Raw genomic sequence first — 25,511 nt, forward strand, 5'->3', positions numbered from 1 at the left:
GGTGGGGTTTATAAAGTAATAATCATATATCTAAAGAAAATGGAGTGGTTACCTACCTCTACGCCATAGTCAGTGAGTACAGATACCTAAAGTCCCAGGATGCCTTCTGTCTGGGGTACCTTTAGCCCTGCAGCAGCTCCCACCCTAGACAGACCTAGCAGACCAAGAACTCATTTTCCTTAGAGCACAGCTAGGTCCCTGGGTACAACGTCACTTCTGATGAGGTAGAGGCCACACAGCCACCTCAAAGCTCCTTAGGTCAGTTTCTAGCTAGAGGTGAGTGTCCCCAGGGGTGGCTGCCTACTGTCTGGAGGCTGAGTGTGGGACTGGGGTCTGATCAGTCTTGTTTACCTTACACCCAAGAAGAAAAAGCGCCTGCTCTCCTTCCGGGATGTGGACTTTGAAGAAGACTCAGACCACTCGATACAGCCTTGCAGCCACACCCTGGGCCTGTCCTCAGTCCCTGAGTCTGCCCAGAGCCTGCAGGTCAGTGCACTCTTGTGTCTGCCCATCCCCCTCACCCCTCTTAGGAACCCGAGTTGAGAGGGACGTGCTTGGGCCCTAGTTGGAGTTGCACTTGGGGATGCAGTGTCATATAGACAGGTGGTCACATCAGACTCTCAAGGTGAGGGGACTATTGGGGACAGACCGTGGGAGCATAGGGTTCAAAAGCTTCACATCTTCCCAGGAACAGCTTCTCAGGTTACTGAGCAGAACACTTGGAAAGGTTGGGGCGGACAGGAATGTAAGGCCGGGCAGGTGAGTTCGAAGCCTGGAATGTGGTCGTCAATGCTCAGCCTAGAAATAAGGACCCGGGAGGACAGAATGGACAATGGCATCCACCAAGGAGTCAGTCGGGACCCAGCACTGAGCTATGACTGGACCTTACCTGGGCCTCATGCACTTCATAGGCTAGTCTCATACGTGAACACACCCCTCTTACTGTGTGCTACTTGCTAACCACGTGACCTTGGTCCTTAGAATTCTTTGAAACCTTATCCCCTCATTTCTGCCCTTTGGGGTTGATTTTAAGAGGAGAGTCCATGCCCAGAGTGCAGGAGACACTCTGAAGGCCATGGCATGTTGTTTTGTTGTGAACCCTCCAGTAGCTCTTAGGCTCAAACATTGCTGGATTGAGCTGGGCCAGAGAAGTCAGCCCCTAAGGGGCCTTGGACCATAGGCCCTGCCCCTCCAACTCTCCCCCTCCCCTAGAAAACATGCCACTCCACCAGCCAAGACCAGACTGGAGATGCTGGGACAGTAGCCTCTGGGAACCCTGAACATCAAGATCCCTTGGGGATGGCGGCACCATGCAGACCCCCTCAGCCCAAGGGCAGGCTGCTCAGGAAACCTCACCTCCACCCTTTGACCTCTGACCGTCAAGGATTGCTGAAGTAGACACAGTTACTATGTCCTCTCTCCCAAGAAGTAAAAATCTTCACGGGAGTGTTTTTGAGGCTTTAGCCTGAGGGAACCTGGGTCCCTGGCTGTTCAGAAATACTTCTGTCTCCTGTATCATGCCTGGGCCCAGTGTCCCAGGGAACCCCAGTGTCCCAGACATGAAGCAGAAGGGTGTTAAGCGTTCTTGGCAGTGTTTGAAAACAGAGGTGACTAGCACAGTACCAGAGCAGATGGCCGTCTAGTGTTCAGCTAGTGGAGCGGCCAAAAATGACAGCCTATGTCCTCAGTCCCTCTCAGGTGAGCCCTACTCTGAGGATACCACCTCTCTGGAGCCTGAGGGCATGGAGGAGACTGGTGCAGGGGCTTCGGGGTGTTACCCCAGTCCTGAGGAGCAGCCATACAGCCCTTTACCCTCTGGAGAGGATGCTCACTCTGAACTGCACTTGCCTGCAGCATCCTGCAAGAGTGCCTTTGGGACCACAGCTATGCCTGGTAGGTACTCCAACCTGCCTCTTTCAGAGATGGAGAGGGGCATTGATGGGGGGAGGCATCCCCAAGAAGCAAGCCTTTCCCCCAGTTTACATAGACTGATTAATTCTTTTAATGTAATTGTCCTTCAGGAAACCCCATAGACCCTTTCCTCCCTGGGCTCAGTGCTTCTCTCCGATACCTAGAACTATCAGGAAAGGGGTTAAGCTATCCCTAGCCCACTGCTGCTGGTATAGGGTAGAGAACTGTCAATTTCCCTCAGAACGTCTACAGTACCACCAAGTCCAAAAAGCTCCACTGGAAGATCAGTAGAGCCGGTCCCACCTAGGGGCCTGTAGCTACTCATCAGGAGACGAGGAGGAGCAAGAGAAGGAAATTGATTCCATTAGCTTTTATCAGAAATGTCAGCTTCCAAGTGAAATCCCCAAGCCTATGCCCCAAAGGGCTGATTGCTGGGTTCAGCAGTTAAGTTAGGCACAGATCAGAGTAAATGAGGTCACACATGGGCAGCTGCTTCAGGAGACCTGTCTGCTCCCTGGCGGTCTTTAGGGACTGTAACCTCATGTTCCTTGCAGTGATTAGGGTCTTGGGGACTTTGGATAGAAGTGGGGTTCTGCTTGTTCCCAAAACTATGAGTAAATACGTTGGCCCAGTGATATGACTATATTCCCTCCCACGATGCTATGACCCTGGAGCACGAGGAAGAGGCAAGCCAGGAGCTAGAGACCTAGCAATGCCAAGCCAAGGCCCTTACATTTGGGAAGTTTCAAGATTGGAACTCAGGCTTCTGCAGCCAGTGATTCTCACGCACAAGTTTATACACAGCATCTCCTAGATAGGGAGTGGGGGCAAGAGGGTTGTTATGACAGTGACAGTAAAGTAAGGAGTGTCAGAGTGTGGCCAGGTCTTCTCTTGATGGAGCAGGGATGTGACACTAGGGTGTCACCATGTCATAATGGCTTCTCTGTCTCTCATCATCCTTGTTAGGACAAGCAGCTAATCCCAACCTTGTAGGGACTAAATGAGCTGGTCACATCTGCTGACAAATGTGACCAACTCAACATCTTAAAGCAACATACAGCTCACAGGGAGTCAGAATATGGGCTGGGTTTGGAGTGTCTTTGGCAGAGGGTCTCCCAGGCTGTGTTGGAAGGGGTGCAATGTTACTCAGGTAGTTTCTGGGCAGGATTCATAATGCAGGATGGGACCTGTTGCGCATCAGACACAGGGCATGGTGCAGGCTCTGAACTTTCTGGAGGGAGAAGGCTTCACTGCATACGTCCTTCTAGGTCTCTCTGTTGTTGCATGAGGTATCATTTGGGCCAAGCAAAGGTGGATAATTATTGGTGAGGACACAATATGAGGGGTCACCTGCCCCTAGGACTCAGGATTGTTATTCAAGCCACTCTGCAGGGGACTCTCACCCACAAAACTCTGTGAATGAGAAACAACCCTCAGTGGCCACACAGGTGTGTGTGGAAAGGGTTTGAAAAGCTTCTTCCTCCGTTGGTGGAAACGCCATTCCAGGGCCCCGTGGCTATGGCTAACTTTGCTTCCCCAGGGCAAACATGTTCCTGGGCTCTTGACTCCTGACTCCAATTCAAACCCTATCTTTCTCCAAAGGGATAGACGATAACAAGGGCAAACTGCCCTCACAGTACCTGGCTGATGTGGACACCTCTGATGAAGACAGCATCCCGGGCCCCAGGGCAGCCTCCCAGCACACCAAGCGGAGGGCACGGACTGTGCCTGAGACTCAGGTAACGAGGCTTGGGAGAATTCTATTTTTGTGCTTCTCTGGATCTCTCTCTCTCTCTCTGTCTCTCTCTCTCTCTCTCTTTCAGTTTAGAAACATTAAAACTTTTAGCACTTTTAGACATAAAATTGCCTATAGCATAGGGATATGTCAATATATATATACATACATATATATATATGTATATGCTTTATTGGAGTGAATCTGTATAACATAAAGTTGACTACTTAAGCATGGCAGTTCCTCAAAATGTTAATGGGGAGAATAAAGGAAAGGACCGTGGTTGTGGCTAATCAGACGGCTTGAGAGACGACTGTCGAAGGAACTCAGGCTCAAAGCTGGCTAAGACTCCATATCCAGAATTTGTCTCTAAGACTAAAGTTAAAATATAGTAACCACCTGGTTCTTCTGTGACAATACACAGAATTATAATTAACTTTGATTGAAGGCAGAGCTTCCCAAGAGACAAACTTACGAACTGTATAGTCAGAGATGAACCGCGTGTGCTCTGTCTTTAAGACAAGAGATAGATTTCCAAAATTTTTAATTAGTTAACTAATAAAGCAATTAAAAGACAGAGAGAGAGAGAGAGAGAGAGAGAGAGAGAGAGAGACAGAGAGAGAGATTTCCATGTTCAAACAAGGTTTGGGCCACACTCAGCTGGCCCCTGCCTGCAGGGGATGGTGACATTTGTATTGGAAAGGGATTGATGCAGAGTTCGGAGCCTGGACTTAATTAACCTGCTATGATGGTTTACACACATATGAAATGGATAGAGAAGTTCTGAAGTGAGAGGGTGGGAAAAATCCCACGCTAGGCCTCAAGCATGCTGGGTGAGCTCTTGAAAACTGAGCCTTACACAGCCCCAGCCAGACAGGCTCTCCCTGTGTATGTCAGTCTGGTCTGAAGCTTGCCATCCTCCCGCCTCAGCCTCCCAAGTGGGGGGACACAATGTCCCTTCAGTACCCGGGTCTTTTATTTTTGCACAGGGAAAATGAGGTTACTTATCTTCCTCTTGTGTTTGTCTCCATTTTGGCAAGCATGGGGGACTCCAGCCTTCCTTGAAACTGTGGTCCCTCAGGAGACCCTTTGTGCTATGAGTTTGTCTGCAAAGGACCAGAGGCTCCAGGTTCCAGGAGACTCCAGACAGAAGCTGGAGTTGACTGTGTTCCCTGTGCGTCTCACTGGCCTGGTGGTCCTCACTTCTCCACAGGACCTAGCTGTAGCCAGGGCCTCATCAGAAAGCCACACCGAACCCTAAGCCAACAGCCCAGTCTATTATTTTGATGGTCCCTCCCAGCCTCTGCCTTCCTCTTTGGCCCCACTTTCCCAGGCCCCTTAGCGGCTTCCCTTCTTGTTCACTCCATGTGGGGCTCACAATGACAGTAATGGCACTGGGTAGGCAATGGCTTTTCCTCTCTCCAAGCTCCCACCTGTACCTCATGGGCGAGTAGACAAAGCGACGTGCTGAGCAACCTACTGAGAATATCGATCAGTGCCACCACAACCAACGCAAGTGGGCCAAGCCGTATGAACCCTGAGTCACAGAGGGCAAGCATGGGCAGAGGGCTCAAAGACACCCGTGTTGATATTTCCAGTGTGCCCGCCCGTCTTCCTTCACTCTAAGTTCTCAGTGCTGTGGTAATTACCCACCAACAATGGCAGCTTCCCGCCCCTGTGAGTGTCATTTCCCTCTCATGAGGCCAGGCGAGCGGTAAATGAGATAATGTAATACAGAGAGGTCACCTGCAAGGAGGCTGAGCAAAGAGGAATTGATTTTCCTGGCTCTGTCTGGGAGCTAATAGACTGGCTGACTCAAGAGTCCGGTGACTCAAAGAATCAGAAAGTTGCGCTTTGGGTCACAAGTGACCCAGGGCTCTTGCTACCTAATGACTTTGGTCACCGTGTCCTGCTTAATGCACATCTTCCTGTGCATTAAGTGACCAGGGACCGCCTGGTGACAGGCACGGCCAGTGCTTTCTGTCACTTCATCTTCTCACCTCTCCTACACAGTCCTCTCACCCCCACTGACCTCCTCTCTTGATTCCAGTATCCTTGGTGTCAGAAAGAGGTTGTTTCACAGGTAACTTCCGGGGTCGTGTCATAGGTAATGGCCTTAGCTGGACTTGGGGTTTCAGAGGAGGAAGACGCTTGTGGTAGGGGTTGTGGTGAGGCCATCCACTATAACCAAAGACCACTCCTCTCCCTCTGCCACAGATCTCGGAGTTGAACAAGCGAATGTCAGCTGTGGAGCACCTGCTGGTCCACCTGGAGAATGTGGTTCTGCCACCCTCAGACCAGGTAATCCCCCGGGGTTAAGCAAGATCAGCCCCACAGCCTTCCATTTAGGGAGGCTGAAGTCCTAAGTATAGCTTCAAGGGGAGAGTCTCAGAGACCTTGCAGCTGGTTCATGCACAGTGCTCCATGGATGGGTGGATGAGGTCTCCTGCATAGCCCATCCACCTAAAGCCCTCCGTGGCCAATAACGAGGTGATACGGTATGGTCGATTATGGGCAGATGTCACATAAACTGCTGTGAGATGATGCTCAGACACATGTAGACATCTTGGGTGCTGACACTGGACCAGCGTCCCCAGTCTGCACTGCCTCACTGAAGAAATTCCTGACTCTCGCACCTCTTCCTCATCCCTAAGTCAAGCGCAGCCCAGGACAAATGACAGCAGCTAGCCGCTAGTTGTCACATCGTTCTTGATAGTTCCTTTCCAGCCCTTCATGATCCAATTTCATTCCAAGTCATAACACCACTTACAGGTTCTGTGGCCCAAGTACATCATGTTAGAGAATGACTTCAGGCATCCAAGAAATGGCGACTGTCTGGTGTCCAAAGCCCACCTAAGAAATGTATGCGCACTTTCTTGGACTACAGGCCAAAGCAAATAGCTATTCTGTGTCCTTCAAAAATCTCACCTAAGGCAGAGAGATGGGCTTATAGCCTGCCTCCCTTGATCGGAACTCAAGATCGGTACCACTGAGTCACCACACGCTGCTGTCTTCTCTTTCCTCCAGCAGCAACATTCTGCCAGTTGCTGCTGGCCTGCAAGGGATTAGTCCCTGTTGCAAAAGTGACATGAGTATATGATATGACACCTCAACCTTGCCCCTGGACTCATAACTGGAAAATGGGAGGGTCCTTGTTGCTAGGCGAGTCCAGGACAGACACTGAAGCCCCACAGGAACACAGTTTCTAGGTAGAGCTGAAATAACACTGCTGCGGCTCACCTCAGTCTCACAAAGGGAGAGTTCAGAGAACCAGAGACCCTTGTCCTCAGTCCCCTGAGCTCAGCCAAATGCCCAGGGACACAAACATAGGGCTGGAGCTTGGACACAAATGGAAGGGGTTGTGGGCTCAGTCGGGAGTAGGGGTGGTGGAGGAGGATAGGCCCTCTGCTTCTGAACACTTTTCCCCAGAGAAAGCTCAATGTCTTGTTCAAAGCCTGTGGTCTGATGGGCCACCCATAACAAGAAAGATGTTCTGCCCAGTGCTACAATATGGCTCATCCTGGAGGAATTAGACTGAGTGAAAGCAGTTGCCCACAGAGAGCACAGGCCATCTGATTCTACTCATATAAGGAGCAGATTCACTGAGACAGAAAGGGGAGGGATAGATAGATGTGGAGGACTAGAGGGAAGATAGGGAGTGAGTGTTCAATGGGGATGGAGTCTTGGTATAGCGAGAAGGAAGGTTCCATGGGAGACAGTAGTGCTGCATGCATAAGAAACTGAGCTGCATGTCTTAAAACGGCAAAGATGATAAATCTTATATCCACATGAACATTTTTGAGAATGGGGAAGCAGGACAAAGGGTGGGTCTTAAATGGGCACTGGGACTGGAGTCCTCTCAGGCTGGCTCACCTCCCAAGGCTGCCTCTAAGCCCTACCTGGCCCTGTCAGGAACCAGCTGTGGAGACACACCCCAGTGCTGACACAGAGGAGGAGACACTGAGGAGGAGGCTGGAGGAACTGACCAGCAAGGTCAGTGGTTCTGAGACCTCATCAGAAGATGAGACCAAGCCAGATGCCCCCTTCCGTGGAGTGTCCCCAAAGGTGAGACCTCCCTTACGGTCCCAGACAAAGCACGGGGCAAGAGGGACAATCCAAAGGAAGCCATCTGCCCTTGCAGTGAGAGCAGCTAATTAGCTGCAGGCTTTGGGGATGGGGCTTGGGAAGACCACACAGGTAAAGAGGTTGGAGACCAGCCATGGGAACTCAGCAGTGCAGCAGCAGCCTGTGCTCTCCTTCATTGATGACCGGTGGCACCCTTCTTGTCCCTAGGTGTGCACAGACACAGGGCACATGGAGGCACAGGAAAGGAGCCCTCGGAGCCCCGGGAACCCTGCTCAGCCTACAAAAAGCACAGATGAGGAGCTCTCTGAGATGGAGGATAGAGTGGCCATGACAGCCTCGGAAGTTCAGCAAGCTGAAAGTGAGGTAGCTCACCCCACCCCTGTGGAGTTTCCCCCATGTTCTGACAATGGGACCCAGTCAGCAGCCTGACAACCCTTCAGCCCACCTTCAGGCTCACAGAGGCCTCCCTGGCAGTCAGGAGGGGAGCAGAGTGCAAGTTTGGGGGTTCTTCCCACCTTTCCACTCCCCTGCTCAACTTGGGGAGAGCCGGCAAGCTTTTCAGCCATGAGAAAGGCAGGCATTGTCATCATTCCCATCCCATGAGCAGAGCCTAGACACCAGCTGAGAGGTTAAGATAGCAGGGTCCATGACTGGACTCGGCAGAGGGTCCTCAGGAGCCTGAGCATTGACTGCAGGATTTGGGAGAGAGATAAATCAACAGTGTGCAGGCCCCGGGCAAGCCGGCATGTTCAGGCCTTCCAGGGACAGATGGAGTGTCTTCTCCAGAGACAACTGCAGTATCTTCTCCCTGGAGTCCTGGAAAAAAAGAGGTCTGAAACTAGGCAATGGAGTTAGCCAGCACCCCTGCCTTCATCCAGCAAATGGTTGCCAGCACCCAAGAAAAGTGTGAGGCCAGCCACCACTCACCGCCAAGGAGTAAGGCAGGCCCAGGCCTTTTCTTCAAGAGTTCCCTTCTGACATGTGGCTGACATGGGTAGTCACACGGGCAACAGCTGTGAAGACCTCAGCACAAGAGCCTGACTCTGGAGCTTAGATCCTTTGTGGGAGGAACCACACCACCACCACCACAACAACAAAATGAGTCTCTTCCCACAAGGAAACATGAAAAGAAACAAAGTTTCTTGATCCAGTGAGGAGGACAATATGGCGGTTTATCCCACAGAGCGCCCAGGGAGGGCTACTTAGAGACGGGGGTGGGAGGGACACTGTAAAGAGAAACTGACACTGAAGCTCTATGGCAGGGTTTGTCACCTTCCTAATGCTGTGACCCTTTAATATAGTTCCTGATGTTGTGGTGACCCCCCCCAGCCACAAAATGTTCTCATTGCTACTTCATAGCTGTAATGTTGCTACTATTATGAACTGTAATGTAAATATCTATGTTTTCCCATGATCTTAGATCCTCAACCTGTGAGTCCCGACTCAAAGGGTTGCCTTAGGGGATGGAAGTCCAGGCAGAGAGAACAGGTCATAGAAAGGCACTGGGGTAGTAGCACGCTTAGTAAGTTCATGGATTGGCCGTGAGACCCCAAAATGCAAACAGAGTGATGGGAAAGTGAAGAAGAGGAAGGTTCCAGAAGAAGGTGGATGGAGAGCCCTGAGGAGCACAGAAAAGAAATGAGGGGAGTGACAGGTGGTGTCATTCAGTGGTGCTGCCTGTGCTTAGCGTGTACAAGACCTCCCGTTCAGCCCTAGTTCCGTGATAAAATGAAACGGAGGAGGAGGCAGTTAACTTGGTTTCCGCATCTAGATGCTTCCTCTGGCTTCGGTGGGAAGAGTGGCCAAGGAGGTGAGGACAGGCCAAGGAAGGCTCTGGTAGTGGCAGGTGGAAGTGACCAGGTCAGGATCAATCTGAGCTGACCCCCACATACACATCGTCCTACATGTGGGAGTCAGCCTTTCAGCTGTGCTCCAGAAAGTGCCCAGCACCCTGAGACATCCAGGGAGTCTCTGACAACCAGGGAGGAAGGCAGAGGGAACCCCAGGGCCAGGCTGTGGTTAGGATTCTGAGCTGGGGATCTTTATGATCTGAGATGGGACACTGGATGATGGCATCTGTCTGTCTACCTATCTTCTGTCATCTTTCATCTGTCATCTCTCTTTCCTAGGTCTCAGACATCGAGTCCAGAATTGCAGCCCTGAGGGCAGCAGGACTCACAGTGAAGCCCTCGGGAAAGCCTCGGAGAAGGTCAGGCATCCCGGTGAGTTGGGTGGAGGAATGGAGCACCACATTTGTGAGCCCCAAGGACCTCCTTGGTAGCCCACAGTGGCCCCCTCAAGAGCTCCCAGGAACACAGAAAGGGAAAGTCCTGATTTTCTTGATACTGCTAATCATGTTTGCCACAGCCAGTTGGTGAGCTGGACTCCTGCGGGAGCTTTTACATCATCTATTACTTATTCATTAATAATATTATGACTATTAATAATTAATAATAAGGGGTTGGGGATTTAGCTCAGTGGTAGAGCACTTGCCTAGGAAGCGCAAGGCCCTGGGTTTGGTCCCCAGCTCCGAAAAAAAAGAGAAAAAAAAATAAAAAAAATAATTAATAATAAACTCCTTATAGGCTGAGAAGATAGGAAATCTATAAAGTGCCTGACACACAGTATAATGGCATGCGTTCAATCCCCAGAATTTGTAAGAACAGGAAGAAAATAAAAGCCAGGCACAGTAGTACTGGTGCACACTATAATCCCAACACTGAGGAAACAGAGACAGGAAGAACTCTGGGGCTCCTTGGCCAGCCCCCCTCATCAACATGGAGAGTTACAGCACAGTAAGAGACCCTACATCTGTCAAGAGGTTAGTTAGTGTTAGTTAATTAGTTAGTTAGTTAGTTATAGTTAGTTAGTTAGTTAGTTGGTTGGTTATAGTTAGTTAGTTGGTTATAGTTAGTTATAGTTAGTTAGTTATAGTTAGTTAGTTATAGTTAGTTAGTTAGTTAGTTAGTTAGTTAGTTAGTTAGTTAGTTAGTTAGTTAGTTAAATGGTAGGTCGCATCTGAGACGTGACACCCAAGGTTGCTCTCTGTCCTATACACATAGTGCACGTGTGCCCATCATAAATAAAGCTCCGTATGTGGAACCGCAGGCCTGGTAGGCAAACCTCGCCTGGTGACTGAGGACTTGACACATTGGCATTTTGAAATGGACATGGCTAGAATAAACTGAAGGACAGGCTTGTGCCACTGGACCTGTCCTTACAGTGGTGACCAGAATCCAGCATCCATCCCCAAGGCCAGTCAGAGGTTTCTGAAAGCGATGCTGAGGGTATCGGGGTAGAAGAGTGAAGAATGATTTGTGAGGTCCCTAGGTAGGACCTACCTAGGTAGGTAGGATTAGTGGTTAACTCCTTACTGTCTGGTCAATGTGGTGTTTCAGATTAAAAATATAAAACTGACTTACGCATGTAAGTATACCCTGTGTGACCTCAAGTCCAAACTATAGCAGAAACTGCTTGTTGGTACCTGAAGTGGAAAGTCTGTTTTAATTTGCTGAGTCCATAGCCTTGCCTAGAACCACAGGTTGCAGTTTGAGAGGTGGGGGACATGCTCTGTCCCAACTTGACCAGTATCTACAGAGATCACTGTCCTGGATCCTCCCAGCCCTGCTTGACTCCCACTCTGGGTGTCATGGTTCATTCAACAAGGTGGTGATAATTTCTTCCTTGGTCTCCAGATCTTTCTTCCCCGGGTTACTGAGAAACTTGACATGATCCCAAAGACTCCACCTGCAGACCCTGAGAACCAAGCCAAGGTGCCCAAGGTATGCTCCACCTTCCAAGGCAACTCTCATAGAACAGCAGGTGTTGAGAGATGGTGGGGAGAGTGACCGGACAGCTCAGCAATGCCTGAAGGGGCCACAGAGGTGGGGCAGGGCAGCTCCTAATGGGGAAACCCCAGAGATCCCAGCAAGGTGCAGACACAGGGACAGGTGGAAGGAACTTCTGTCAAGCACACTCAGGCTCCTTGGCTTAGTTCTTAAATCATCTCTGGGAGCTGGAGAAACGGCTCAGAGGTTAAGAGCACTGTTTGCTCTTCCAGAGGTCCTGAGTTCAATTCCCAGTAGCCATATGGTGGCTCACAACCATCTGTAATGAGATCTGATGCCCTCTTCTGGGCTGCAGGCATACATGCAGGGAGAAAGCTGTATGATGTATTATACATACTACATGCATACATACATACATACATACATACATACATACGGAAAAAATAAAGCAGCTCTGAGGACAGGAATGTAACACCCCACTTACTTACTCAGGGGTAACATAGGTGGGGCTTTTACTCTTCCATAGGTAAAGGGTCAGTAAGGGTCTTGCTAGAGCCACATGTGTTCCCAGATACTTTCCTACCCGCCTTAGGCATAGCAGCCTGTCTTCTGATCTGTTGCTGGTTGTTAGGGGTGAAAACACAGAGGACCCAAGTGGTGTTTGGGAACAGCATTGGGAAAATGGCCAAGGGTGAGGTCAGCACACGGAAGACTGGGTGTGAGTGAAGGAGGCCTGGGAGGAAGGTCCACGTGTCTAAGGGGTGTTAGGAACAGGACTGGGGTGCTGTTCCCAGGCCTGCTCCAGGTCCTGCCCACCCTGGCCCAGGTACCCACTAAGCCACAGGGCAAGTCCAGCCATATGGGTCCCAAGTGCTGTTTTCTGTCCACGCTTTACCCGTGTTACAGAACCCAATTGGGTGGACAGTGACATCTTGTAATAGTGACACATGAACTGAGGCTCAGAGAGTCAGTGTCTGGCCAAAGTCAAATGTGTGAAAATAACGGTCCTGATTGGGCCCTGGGTCCTGATATCCAGAGGATTCCCCCAGAGTCCTCCAAAGCCCCGCCTCCAAGCTCTACCTGCAGAAACTGCTGCTGGACACACGGAGAATCCCAGACACTGGGAAAGATTTCTGTGGTAATTGGGCCGTTCGGTCTCTCCACTCCTGCAAAGGGCAAACAGAATGAATTTCTTCCTGTGTTGAAGAGAGGTGTTCGCTCGGAAAGGAGGGAGGAGGTAGTGGCTAACAACAACGGTAGGGAGGAGCTCGATCTACAGCCGTGAGTTGGTGTCACCAAGGGTGAGTTCAGAGCGTGCAGTAACCATGAACAGCACTGTAATTTGAACCCACGCCCCTGTACTCTTTCCAACCACTTTCCAAGCAGCAGTTCCCTGGCATCTCATCCTAGTAGGGTCTGGTCATAATTCACAGACAGTGTGCATCCCTGTATCTTAGCAGAGAACAGGAAACAGGTGACCTTGGTAACTAAAGTCCCAGATTAGTTCAAATTACACGGCAGGAATGTCCAGAGATGTTCTCTTCCTCCTAGGCGACGGCTGTGCCCTGTCTCATGAAGAGGAAGTATTCTCCCAGTAGCCAAGGTAAGAGCCATTCGCTCCCCCTCCTGCTTCGCTGTAGCTGAGAAATGTGCTCGGGGGAGGAACACAGCCGGCCAGGCCCTGTACACTCCTCCTAAACCGTGGGACCCACCCTAGGCCCTGTCTCTGAAGAGCACCCAGAAGGCCCACGCACGGTGTTCAGGGTGGCTTTGAGCAAGTGCAGGCAGTGCTGGTGGTGCTAATGTCCCCATGGTTCCAGCATAAAGGGTCCCTATAGAAATCACAGAATATCTGGCCATCAGAAAACCTTGAAGTCGCCCTGGTGACAAGGACGTCAGCTTTGCCCTGGGCACGTGGATATGCACTAGTTACTTTTTCTGTCACTACGAAAGTTCCCTTTGAGAAACTCAAAGGAAAAAGATTAATTCTGGCTGACAGTTTAGGTAGTCAAGTTTGTGTGCCCCCCTCACACTTGGGTAGCACACCAGGGTAGTAGGAGTGTGCGATGGAAAAAGAGTCCTTACCGCCTGCCAGACGGGAAGCAGAGAGCAGGAAGAGACTCCTCTTTGTGTCCACTGAGATCTTAGCACACATTAGGTTCACTGGAAGGAGAAGCTCCTCAGACAAGTTTACAGGAACCCTCAGGGTCAGGGTTAACTTAGAGAGGGGATGCCAAGGAATGGCTGTCGAAATTTGGGGGCTTCTGGAACAAGAAGACAGAGGTGAGCCTGAGTCCTCTTTGTGTCTGGCTTCAAGGACAGACTGATACCCATCAAGAAGCCACTCACATTCAACCCAAAGCCAGAGCGTCTCTCTGCCAGGCCATTGTGGGCCTAGGGCTTCCTTTCTGGTTCTGTACCACCACCATCTCAGTGCCCTCACGAAGCCAACGTGGGCTCATCACTAGGTCTAGCAGGGTCAGCATGGCACCCTAGCGGGTCCGCAAGGCTGCCTATAGGCCTGCAAAGTGAGCTGCATCCTCCCCACTCAGTGCTGTGATCCCTGGGACAACTCTGTCAGGTGGAATTCCCTCCTGGGAATGGAATAACATCATAGTCATGTGTCCGTAAGTCAGCTCTCAAAAAGAAAGGGAAGGGGAGGGGAAAGCAAGGTGTCAGGCCTGATTGGAGCGCATCACTGAATATGGGTCTGGAAAGATAGCCAGCACCCTGAACACTGCAGGCCAACCCACTGCCCTCCAGCTCTAGATTCCCACTGGAACCATGCAGGTGTAGGCTTTTGTCCAACCCCTGCATCTAAACACAAACAGTTGATTAAGGATGGTGGCCAAGGCCCCCAACTCTGCAGCCACAAGCCTAAAAGACTTCTGCCCTGAGGATCAGAGTGCCAGCACCTCAGGCCCCTTATCCTGTCACAAAATTACATGACACAGATACATATGCTCCTGACCCCAGTATCCTAAGCCCCCTGTTATTCTTCCAGGACCACAGAGAAGAAGACAAACTCTACTTCCAGTGACCTAAAAGCTTTGGCCCTGCCTCCTATTCACAGACCCCATCTCTTTCCTGCTGGTCCCACCTCCTGAACACTAGCCCCACCCCCTTTTTGGTCTCACCCTTTCCTACTGGCCATGCCTCCTGAACACTACTAGCCCCACCCCTTTTCTTGGTCTCACCCTTTCCTACTGGCCCCGCCTCCTTTCTCAGTGACTCCACCTCTTTAAAAAAAAAGAGGTAGAAGCTTTCTGAACTCCTTTCTACACCATCACTGAGTGCTCCTTGCAACGTGTGCCGCAGTGTGAAACCTGGACAGAAGACATGCCCACATCTATGACGCTGTCTAATGTCTGAGGTAGACAAGAACTCGTTTGGCTAGGTCTTTGGTTCATTGTCTCCCCTCTACTTTCCCAAAGGCATCGACGGTGGTTCTTTTGATCGGAAATCAGTGTACCGTGGCTCGCTGACACAGAGGAACCCTAATGGGAGGAAAGGGACAGCCAGACACATCTTCGCGGTAATGTTTCCTCTCTTTCTCTATGCCCTGTCAACTTCACATTTTGATATTGAGTCAAAAGCAAAAGAGATTGGAGCGGGGGTTGGGATGGAGACAGTGGTCATCAATCTGCAAAAAGAGAATTGAAAACATTTCTTAAATGTACGTGCTCCCGGAGCGAGCACATATACAAAAAAATGGGGGAGTACAATCTCACTAAGCACAAAAGGGGCAGGCTCAGCTCTGAACAGGAGCCAACCCAGGTGCTATAAGGCTGAACCCTCAGACCAGGCAGGGCCACTAGATACAGAGGGTAGACCCTGAAGACCTCATTTGACCTTTGAGGCCCTCGAGTTCAGCAACATGAGCATTAAACACAAGGACAAGTGTGAACTACCTCATGCCTCTGCCTGAGCCAGGGGCATGCCCAGTGGTTCTACTCAGACATGACACTGTGACATCTCAGGAGGCAAGACTATGGCCTTCATTCTGGAGATGCACACGGTGTTGGTGACAAGTACCCTTGGTCAAGGCCCAAACACATTTTATGTTGCTGTCATTTCATTACTGGGGTGGGGGTGGAATGGCGGGAATATCTGTGAGGAGGACAAGGAACAGTGAGGAGTCATAGAAGCCAGATACAGACTTTAAAAGGTGTGTATCTATGTGACTGTGTGTGTGTGTGTGTGTGTGTGTGTGTGTGTGTGTGTGCCAGCATGTGCCATGTATGTAGGCACCAGTAGAGAAGACCATTAGATCCCCTGGAGCTGGGGCTACACCGGTGAGCCGCCTGGATGCGGGTGTTGAAAGCCGCACCGGGTCTTCTTGAAGAGCTGAAAGCACTCTTAACCACTGAGCCATCTCTCCATCCCCATGCTGTAGTGAGAACATACCCCATCCCAAGAGAATGTCTCTTGTCCTTTCCAAAGGCATTTCCCAGTGACCTACAGAGCTCCCACTAAATCCTGTCCCATCAAGGACAACCACCACTCTGGGACCAAACTTCCTATATATGAACATTGGGGAACCCTACATCCAAGCTCTGTCCCCCATATGTCTCCCATCCTCGTGTTACCAACTCAGCCCACTGTCTATGTTCATCCCGGCTTACTTCCAGTTCCAAGGGTGAGCAGAGATCTACCCGGCTCAATTCTTCAAACCTTGTCTGGGAAGACTAAGTTCCAGACGTGTTCTTTTCTTTAAAAGTTGCCTTGAGCTGGAGGCATAGCTTGGTGGCAGGCTGTCAGTTAAACATGCACAAGACCCTGGAGTTCGTCACCCACGCCACAGGGAGAGCAGTAGTTATCTTGGGATGGTCTTAGCATTTCTTTAAAGTGGATGTCTGCTCTCTAGGCTGAATATTAATGACTGCTCGGGAAGGGTGTTTCATTGGTTAACATTGGGGGGTGGCCTACGCCATTGTCCTCTGCTCTCAGCCCCTCACAACAGCGGTCTTCGTATAGGTCATGTGCCATGCTTATAGCTCATGACAACACTGTCTCTCTGTATCTTGGATCCCAAATTGAACCTCCTCCAAGGATGGGTCTCAGTGTGTATCCAGCTCTTTGCTGTCACTTAGAATATAATTCGTGCTCAGTGGGTGAATTTTAGCTGAATTCTGCCCCTAGTACTGGTCCTAATCAATTCCACATAGGTATCACATGCTGAAAGGGGTGCAGCCCTCAAGCCTCCAGCCAGCCCTCCCATGCCACTGAGGAGGTGAGTGCTTGGGCCTAAAGGCTCTGAGCCCTTTCCAGGAGACGCTGTATCTGGGTCCTGGGTGTCCTGGACCTCTGTGCCCTGGGGGCCTCTGCTCACACTGTTCCTCTGTATTCTGTAAACTTATGTTCAGAATGGGATGAGTAAGATCATCTGAAGCATCTTCTAAATTCCCTTCCCCGTCTCGGGTAGAGCTGCAGCCAAGAGCAGAAGCCACAGTGAGCAGAGGTAGCTGGGTAGCTCTGAGGAAAGCTTCTACATGGGAGCTCAGTAAACCAGCCACACCCTGCAAGCTCATCTTCCTCAAGAGACACAAGGAAGTCAGTGCTCCCAAACTACCCTCTCAGGAATAGGCCCTACTGAGGGACCACACGAATCATGGCCTCTCATGGTCATGAACTCCATGTTTCGAGGACGGCATCACAAAGTAGGGATGTAAGAATAGTGGAAAGATACTCCTGAGACTGGGGACCGTGCCTTTGCAAGAGTCTGTATACCTACTACAGTAAGTGTTAGGGCCAGGATATCCTATACCCACACTGAAGCCAGGAAGGAGTCTACTCCACCCTCATAGCTGGAGATGGCCACCCCTCCAGGAGAACTGAGGACAATGAAGGGCATACCTGCTGAGGAGATCTTAACCATCTGTCGTCTTTCAAATTAAGCTCCCTGCCTTAAAAATATATATATATATATATGGATTTTCAAATATGTTCCATTAACACACCTTAAAGGATGGAAACTCATATCTGGGAAAAATAAACTTACAAAGATGTTACACTTAAAAAAATAAAATACAGAAACAAGAAAGCCAGGAATGGTGGTACACATCTTTCTTTAATCCCAGCATTCCAGAAGCAGAGGCAGGCAGATCTCTGTGAGTTCAAGGCCAGCCTGCTCTACCCAGTGAGTTCCAGGACAGCCAGAGTTCTCTAGAAAGACCCTGTCTCAAAACACAAAACAAAACAAAACAAAACAAAACAACCAAACAGGCTAGTGAAGAGAAAACACAAGCAACTGAGTTATGTGTGCACATATGAACCCCAGGGCCAGGGGCTTGCCTGTGTGCCTGTGTACTGTGTGTGCATTAACATGGCTGAGACTGTATACATGCCACGTCTTTCTTCATATGTCTATGCACCCATGTGTCATGTACATGCTGGTATGTGTGTCTGTGCATGCCCAAATGGATATCAGTGTGCATACCTGTGTGCGTCTGTGTGCACAGCACGAATTTCTCTATATATACATTACCTATTTCTATAGGCACATGCTGGTGTGTATATCTGTGTGTGCCGACACATGTGCATGCCCGTGTACATACTATATATGTCTACATCCCCACCTATATAAACACACACACACACACACTAGTATGTTTCTCTGTTATATCTGTATCTGTCACATAAGTGTGAGTATATTTGTTTCTTCTGGGCGAACACTTTGCACATGAACCCATGCACACACCTAAACGAATGTGTGTGTTTGTGCTCTACAGAAGCCCGTGATGGCCCAGCAGCCCTGAAGGAGAGGCTCATGGCACAGGACAGTACCACAAGCGCTCCACAGTTTCCTCCACATGACCGTCATAGCCCCCTGGGCTCTGAGCTTCTTGATGCTCACACCTGCTTGTAGTCATCATCCCAGCGAGAAGTAAGAACTCAGACTGTGGATCTCAAGCCTCCAGCTGTCACCAGGTCACCAGCCCAAGCCAGTGCACCTGCCAGCCTCTGACCCGGGAAATACAAACTATGTGACTTCCCCTCAGTTGATGTTCTCTGCCTGCTGAGGGACTCTCAGACTCCCTCTCACTGTGACTCTTTAACCCCATCATCAGCCTTGCCTAGCCAGGCTCACAGCTGGGATGGGAAGAGCTGGTTCATGGGAGGCCCTGAAGGTGCACACACTCCCAAATGGGCGGGGGAGCGGGGAGGCAGAATCGAGAGTGTCTGTGGGCATGATGGGAGAGTGTGCAGTTCAGGTGGTGAATGAGGAGGGGTGGAGGAGGAATCCACCCCACAGATCTTGTTCTTCAAATGTCCTCGTGTGTTACAGATGGGAGCAGATAACACTGTCCCCCACCCCAGCATTCCCATCACAATAACCACCACATTGAGACCAAGCCTCCAATACAGGCTTTTGGTGTACACTACATAGGGAGCTTGCCTTCTAGATAGCTCATGCTTCAAATGCAGGTTTCTAACACACACAGGTGACTGCTCTAGGATTTATCAAGAACTCAGATCTTCCAGAGTCAAGTGTGTCAGAGCCGGTTTTGCTGGTGTCTGCACGGTCTGCCTTTATAGCCACCCCACCGCTACAGGGGGGCTGTTTCCCACACCCAGGGCTGCCTCTTTCCTGTCAGCTTGTATCCTGCTCTGGGAGTCTAGAGAACACACGGGTCAGAGCCACATACATCCTAGTGTCTTCTGAGAATAAACTCCAGGAAGAAGACTCTCATTCATTCAAAGATGTGTATCTCCACATTTGTTTCCTATGTCCTCCTGGCAAAGTCCTGCAAAACAAGCTAATACGGGAAATGTGTCCTTCTGTGTTGCCTGTGCCCTGGACTACTAGTCACCTGACCCTACTTGCCCTTGGGGGTCGGAGGTGAGGTGGCACAGAGTCAATGACACAGACTCCAGGAGTAGGAGAGAAAAGCCACAGCAAGTTATCTGAACGCTGCTGTAACCTCCTTTAATACCCTCCACCTGCGCCCCATTGGTCCCAAGAAAGCATCGCTTCCAAACAGCAGTTCCTGATTGGCTGTCAGCAACCCTTGATCTCTCAGGCGGTCTTCAGTTAGGTCCTCCTGCAGGAGAGGCTTTTGTGACTTCCTGGGCCCCCAGTGTTTCTGCATTTCATAGGACAAAAGTCCAATCAAGGGATCAGTGGAGTCTGCGATTCTAAGGGGTGGTGCCTCTGCCTGCTTCTGGGGACTGCAGCCATCCCAGTGTAACTTGGCTTCAGGCAGCGTCACTGCAGTCTCTGTACGTGCCGTCATGTCACCTTGCCGTGTACCTCTCTGAAAAGCTGTCCTCTTGTCAGGGCAACATTTACTGCATGTAGGGCCACCTTTACCCTATCGATACACTTGCCAAGGCCCCATCTCCATAGATGACTCCTGGGGCTCTCGATGGGTGTGAACTGGGGAGATACTGTCTGACCACTACAGAGCATGAGAGTTCAAAGACCTCAAAACTTTGCAGCGCACCCCTCCCCGCAAACAAAAAAGGGTCTCGTGGCTCTGCTGAAAGCCTGAGGAAGACCAAGGGCTGGGCACTGGCTAGGGAGTCCTGTTAATGGGGCTCCTTTCACTGCAAGGAGCAGAAACCCATTTAAGTAGGAGTGTTGGGAAAGACACAATGCTTTCTCCTGCAGCCCAGGGACACAAGCAATCCATCTTCGGGGGTTCAGGTGATAGGGGTGGGGACACCCTCACAGCCTATGCCTCCCTACATCACCCTGCTCTTTAGTTTGTCAGCTGTTCAGAATCACAGGCAATGCCCCATGGTTGTGATCTCTTCAGCCGCAGCTCCATGATTAGGCACTCTGACAGCCACAGCTCTCTAACTCAGAACCCAGGGAGCGGTTACTTAAAACCATGTGCTTCCTCCACACTGGCCACCTAGAACAGGCCTATGCCAGACGAGAACTGCCTTTGCTGTGCCCAAAGCTAGTTCCCCCGCCCTGAGATCCGTGGCCCACTAATATGAAACGGGAAAAGCTCCCTGACCTCTGGTCAAACCCTCCATGTAACCCACTTCTCAGCCCTGAGGGACCTAAGCAGTGCCTGAAGCTCTGTGGGTCACACCGTGCCTGCACTTTGTCACCTGCCTTTGGAACATCCCCAACTATCCAAAACAGCCCTCAGGTCTGCAGACCCTTTGCCTGGTGTCGTCAAATGTGCGGTAAGGAGACTAGGCTGAGACCAAGATCCTTGTGCTGCCTCCCACTCTGCCTGCTGCCTCCCACTTGGACCCTCAAAGGGACAATATGTCCATACTACACTTGGATAAAGCTACTTTGCCAAAAGGACTTGGGATTCTAGAGAGAGAGAGAGAGAGAGAGAGAGAGAGAGAGAGAGAGAGAGAGAGAGAGAAATAGAGAGACAGACAGACAGACAGATAGACAGACAGAGACAAATGGATGGATAGATGGATGGGCAGATAGACCTAGACCCACAATGATGTTCAGGATACCCTCTCCAGCTCCCAAAGTCTCACAGCAGTCCCCATGGGCCCTAGGACTGAGCAGACACATCCAGGGGAATTTCCCACAAGACAGAAGCATGTTCTACCAAGGCAGTTCTCACCAAGGTAGGAGACCAGGCTTTCACCATTGCTAATGCCGGAGCTAGCCACAGATGGAGCCAAGGCACTAAGCAAAAGTTTAAGACTCCCCTTGACCCTAATCTTCAGGCTATGCTCTCCTCCTCATCCTAGAGTTTCTTACCATATCCACCCCCTCCCAGATCTCCCAAGGAGCCCACTGGCCAGAGCCCTCTTCCAAGGGAAAAGGCACCCATTCTCTCTCCAAGGAAGAGAACACAAATGTTGCACTGACCAGGTGACCAAAGGGTGAAGTGGCAGCCTGAAGCTTTTCTACAGGAAATGGTGATCCGGGGGAGACGCATGCTTTGTCTCTTCTCATGCACAGCTCCTTCAAGAATGTTCTACTGCACTTAGATGACACTTCGTATAATCTGTAACTATTGACATGGGGATGACAGGGCCAGTTAAATGGCGAAATATTGCACAATCATTTTTGACAGCACAGACCTACAGATATTTTAACCCTTCCAGGATATGGTGGCAAAAGAATGAGGCCCAGCACCTGTAAAGCAGGATGAGTCTACAGAAGGCGCAGGGAACTCCCCAGACGTAAACACCCGACATGCAAACACTGGCTTTCTCACATTATCCGGGCTCTTCTATTTTTGTGTACGCTTATTTTTTTTTTCTCATCACATGCAAATTGCCTTTACAGCACAATAGACTTTCTTTTTAAAGGTGTGTGTATAAAAGAGTGTGTGTGTGTGTGTGTGTGCGCGCGTGCACGCGTGCATGCGTGCAGCCATGTATTATGGGGTGATGTATGTATACATCTATGAGGGGACCCTGTGCACTTGTGCACGAAGACCAGAGATTAATGTGGAGTCTTCCTCACTCATTTTTCCACTTTCTGTTTTTGAATCACTGAACCTGGAGGCTGTCAATTTGGCTAAGCTGACTGGCCAGTGATCGTCACGGATCTTCCACACCTCTGCTCTCGGGTTAAGGACCGGCGCTGCCACGCCCAACCTTTAAACCTTCTTTACAATAAAAGTAACACTCTCTGTTTTCAATTTTTTAAATTTGTTTTTGCGTTATGGAGGCAGCCTGGTCTTGAATTCACAGCCATCCTCCTGCTTCACTTCCCAGAGTGCTGGGGTTACAGTAATGTACCACAACGCCAGGCTTCTGTTTGTTTTGTATCAACAATCTGGCCTGTTCTAAGTCACAGAGTCAGGATGAACGAAAGGAAATGTGTCTAGAGGCCACACAGGTGGACACCTGAGGGGACAGCCAGAGTAGGGAGCACCCACCTGGGTTTGAGGGACTTCCTGGCCACCATTCCCGGAAGTCATGGCTCAGGTGAGGCAGAAGAGGGGGAGAGGGCACGTATTCAGAAGAGGCCATATTCCAGTTTGATGGCCACGTTCACATTAGAGGACCGGTGGACACGTCACTGTGGAGTCTGCCCAAAGGCGAGCGTGAAGAGGGGGAGGTTAATGTGTTTTAAAGCACTTGGCCCAAATGAAATTATATAATTCAGGAAGGAACAAATCACATCACTGACGAGAGGGGTTTTTTGTTGGGTTTGGTTTTTTTTTTTTTTTTTAAGGTAAAAAGAAAGGAAAAGAAGAAGAAAAAAAAAAGACGGAGTGTCTCAATGAGAGAAGAGGCGCAGTGGGAACTGCAGGCTATAAGCAAAGACGCCATCCGCCATCTCAAGGAGGGGACCGGGGGCGTCTTTTGCTCCTTGTTGGCCTATAAAAGGTGCACAGCCAGGCAGGCCTCACTCACGCCCAGGCAGCCTTATCGCCACTCAAGGGACAGAGGGTGAGTAACCTGGCAGTGCTGGAGAGGGGTGGGAGTTGCTGTGACTTCTGCCTGGCTTACTGGGTAGCCAGGTGCCGGCCCCAAGCAGGACAAGCAGAGAGAGCTGCCTGTGGTCTATGGTCTAGGACCACACGCTTCTGCGGTCTCTGACACTCAAGGGCTGTCCTCAATGGAGGGCAAGTAAGATGCCCTTCAGTGGGACACCTCAAGCAGAGCCCGGAAGGCGTGGGCAGACAGGTCTGCAGCACCCCAGAAAGTGGGTAGCCAAGGCTCAGGAACCAGGATTGGCTAGGATTCTAGTTACCTATCACCTAGCCTGAGTGGGTGGCATGTTCATTTCCTCTAGTTGGGGTTCCCCTGCACTGTGGTGGTATGTCCCAGCAGGATTGTACGGGGTAGGCATTTTAGAGAGCTCTGATGGATGGACAGCTCCGTGTGGATAAGGAGGAGCTGGAGAGTCAAAGTCAGCTCAGAGTGGGGGTTTGGGGAGCTCTTCCTTGAGCATCTTCTAATAGGACCTGAAATGTCACAGGTAGAAAGGAGGAGAAAAGGGTCCCCTGCAGGAAGTATCACAGATGGATGCTATGTGTTAGGTCACTCTCCCTCAGCAGGGTTCCAGTTCCCACACGCAACAGCAGCAGCCCTCTCTTGTTATTCAAGGGGGCTCTGTGAGGAGAGGCAGGTGCCACAGGCTCACTCTGGAGGGTCAGCAAACTAGGGCTGAAGTCCCTGGTTACTGTAGGAGCCGTGAGTGAGCTCACTAGGGATGGGGGTGCTAAGTGTCCTCCATTGACTGCCTGGCTCTCAGTGTCAGGAGGCCCCAGACCAAGTGTGGGGAAGGACTGGGCACTGAGGTCCCCAATCTCTACTCCCCAATCGCTAGCTACCTCTGAGGCTGAGCAAATTGTTCTCCACTTCTGCTGATCACAGGGCATCCCATAAATCTGCTTCCCACTAAGGCCTGGATGCCTTCCTCCCAGCTCCTGGCATAGATGGACAGACAGGCCCAAGGATGTCCCAAGACAGCCACCTATGCACAGCTCACACACTCTCCCCTGACAATTGTAGCTATGTGCACCAATATGCATTTGCACACCTCATAAGCACAGACACACACCATGCACACCTATATATCTGTGCAAACCACCTAAGGTCCCTCCCGGCTTTGTGTATACAGCTCACCCTTGCACCTCTACCCCCAGGCTGCACCATCCCCTGTGGGATCTGAACTCCCGGGCATCATCCAGGAAGACGGAGAATGGCCCTGAAGACGTGGCTTCTGTGTTTGCTGCTGCTAAGCTTGGTCCTCCCAGGGGCTTCCAGCCGAGCCCACCAGCACTCCATGGAGACACGAAGTGAGTGCCTGACTTATGGAAAACAGCCTCTGACGTCCTTCCATCCATTCGCTTCCCAGATGCCTTGAGTGTCCAAGGCATGGGGCTTGGCCATCTCCTAAGCCAGTGGTTCCCAACCCTTCTAAGGCTGCAACCTTTTAATGCAGATCCTCATGTGGTGACCCCATCCACAAAATCACTTTGTTGTTATTTTCACAGCTGTAACTTTGCTACTGTTACGAATCGGAATGTTAATACCTGAAGTGCAGGACGTCTGATATGCAGCCTCCAAAAGGGTCACAACCCATAGGCTGAGAACCACTGGGACCTATGCAAAAGCTACCTGGCCATGCAGTCAGGGAGATTGATCCTGACAAAGGGGTCTCTCCCCAGAATGGTCCTGTCCCCTGTCCTCACCATTCCCCTGCCCATCTTGGCCAGGTCCCTAAAGAATTTGGGGGTGAGGGTTGGACAGGAAGAGAATGCTGGTCCTGGTTTACATCTAAATTCATTTCCTAAAGCCACAACACTGCCCAGATATGAACTGGTCAGTCTCATCCGAGTGGGTGCCAATATGGCCTGGTGCCCAGGTTTCCACCAGCTTAGGGGCTCTGTGTGGGGAACACTGCACCCGTGTGCCAGGCGTCCCATACGCTGATCTGGTTCTTTCATTTCCAGCCCCTGATATCAATCCTGCCTGGTACACGGGCCGCGGGATCAGGCCTGTAGGCCGGTTCGGCAGGAGAAGGGCAACCCCGAGGGATGTCACTGGACCTGGCCAACTCAGCTGCCTCCCACTGGATGGACGCACCAAGTTCTCCCAGCGTGGATAACAGCCCAGCTCAAGAAGACAGTGCTGCTGAGCCCAAGCCCCCACTCCCTGTCCCCTGCAGACCCCCCTCTACCCTCCCTCTCCTCTGTTCTCTCTCTAATCTAATAAAAGTGTTGGCTTTGTTTACTCTACACCTGTAACTGCGTGGTAACAACCGGAAGATGTCTCTCCCCGGGGAGGTTAACCATGACGGAAGCTCAGAACCCAGCAGCCTCTTTGAAAAAAAGAGGCTCCCACCTGCCCCAGTAGAACAACTGAGACCGCTCATTACCAGGCCAGGCAAAAGTTGGCCTGGTCCCTTAAGACCCTGCACTGGGGGAAGGGAATGTTGATTCCGTGTTTCTGTAAAGTCCTGTTCCCCAAAGTCAAACCACTGCCCAGAAATGGGATGCTCTTTCCTTGGTCACTTGCTCCCACAAGCTTCCACCCGCCCAAGGTACCCTGAACACATACTCAGGTGGCAGACTGCATAAAGCCACGGTGACCAC

General features: G+C 50.8%; 2 protein-coding genes across 2 annotated transcripts in view; both read left to right on the plus strand.

Moving 5' to 3' along the window:
* Mlph (melanophilin) overlaps nt 1-19,221 on the plus strand; it is a 34,294-nt gene extending 15,073 nt beyond the window's left edge. The window contains exons 6-16 of the mRNA XM_032901604.1: nt 364-486; nt 1,689-1,893; nt 3,514-3,650; nt 5,864-5,947; nt 7,559-7,711; nt 7,940-8,095; nt 9,862-9,954; nt 11,428-11,514; nt 13,072-13,123; nt 14,955-15,055; nt 18,252-19,221. Coding sequence (XP_032757495.1) covers nt 364-486; nt 1,689-1,893; nt 3,514-3,650; nt 5,864-5,947; nt 7,559-7,711; nt 7,940-8,095; nt 9,862-9,954; nt 11,428-11,514; nt 13,072-13,123; nt 14,955-15,055; nt 18,252-18,278 — 1,218 coding nt within the window. The 3' untranslated portion in view covers nt 18,279-19,221. The remainder of the gene's footprint in view (nt 1-363; nt 487-1,688; nt 1,894-3,513; nt 3,651-5,863; nt 5,948-7,558; nt 7,712-7,939; nt 8,096-9,861; nt 9,955-11,427; nt 11,515-13,071; nt 13,124-14,954; nt 15,056-18,251) is intronic.
* Nucleotides 19,222-23,759: 4,538 nt separating this feature from the next.
* On the plus strand, nt 23,760-25,132 carry Prlh (prolactin releasing hormone). The gene is made up of 2 exons (XM_032899617.1): nt 23,760-24,212; nt 24,870-25,132. The coding sequence occupies exons 1-2, from the start codon at nt 24,116-24,118 to the stop codon at nt 25,022-25,024; spliced, it is 252 nt and encodes an 83-aa protein (XP_032755508.1). The 5' UTR covers nt 23,760-24,115; the 3' UTR covers nt 25,025-25,132.
* The last annotated feature ends 379 nt before the right edge of the window (nt 25,133-25,511 follow it).

The sequence above is a fragment of the Rattus rattus genome, chromosome 4, assembly GCF_011064425.1.
Source record: "Rattus rattus isolate New Zealand chromosome 4, Rrattus_CSIRO_v1, whole genome shotgun sequence".
In the NCBI taxonomy this organism is placed as follows: domain Eukaryota; kingdom Metazoa; phylum Chordata; class Mammalia; order Rodentia; family Muridae; genus Rattus; species Rattus rattus.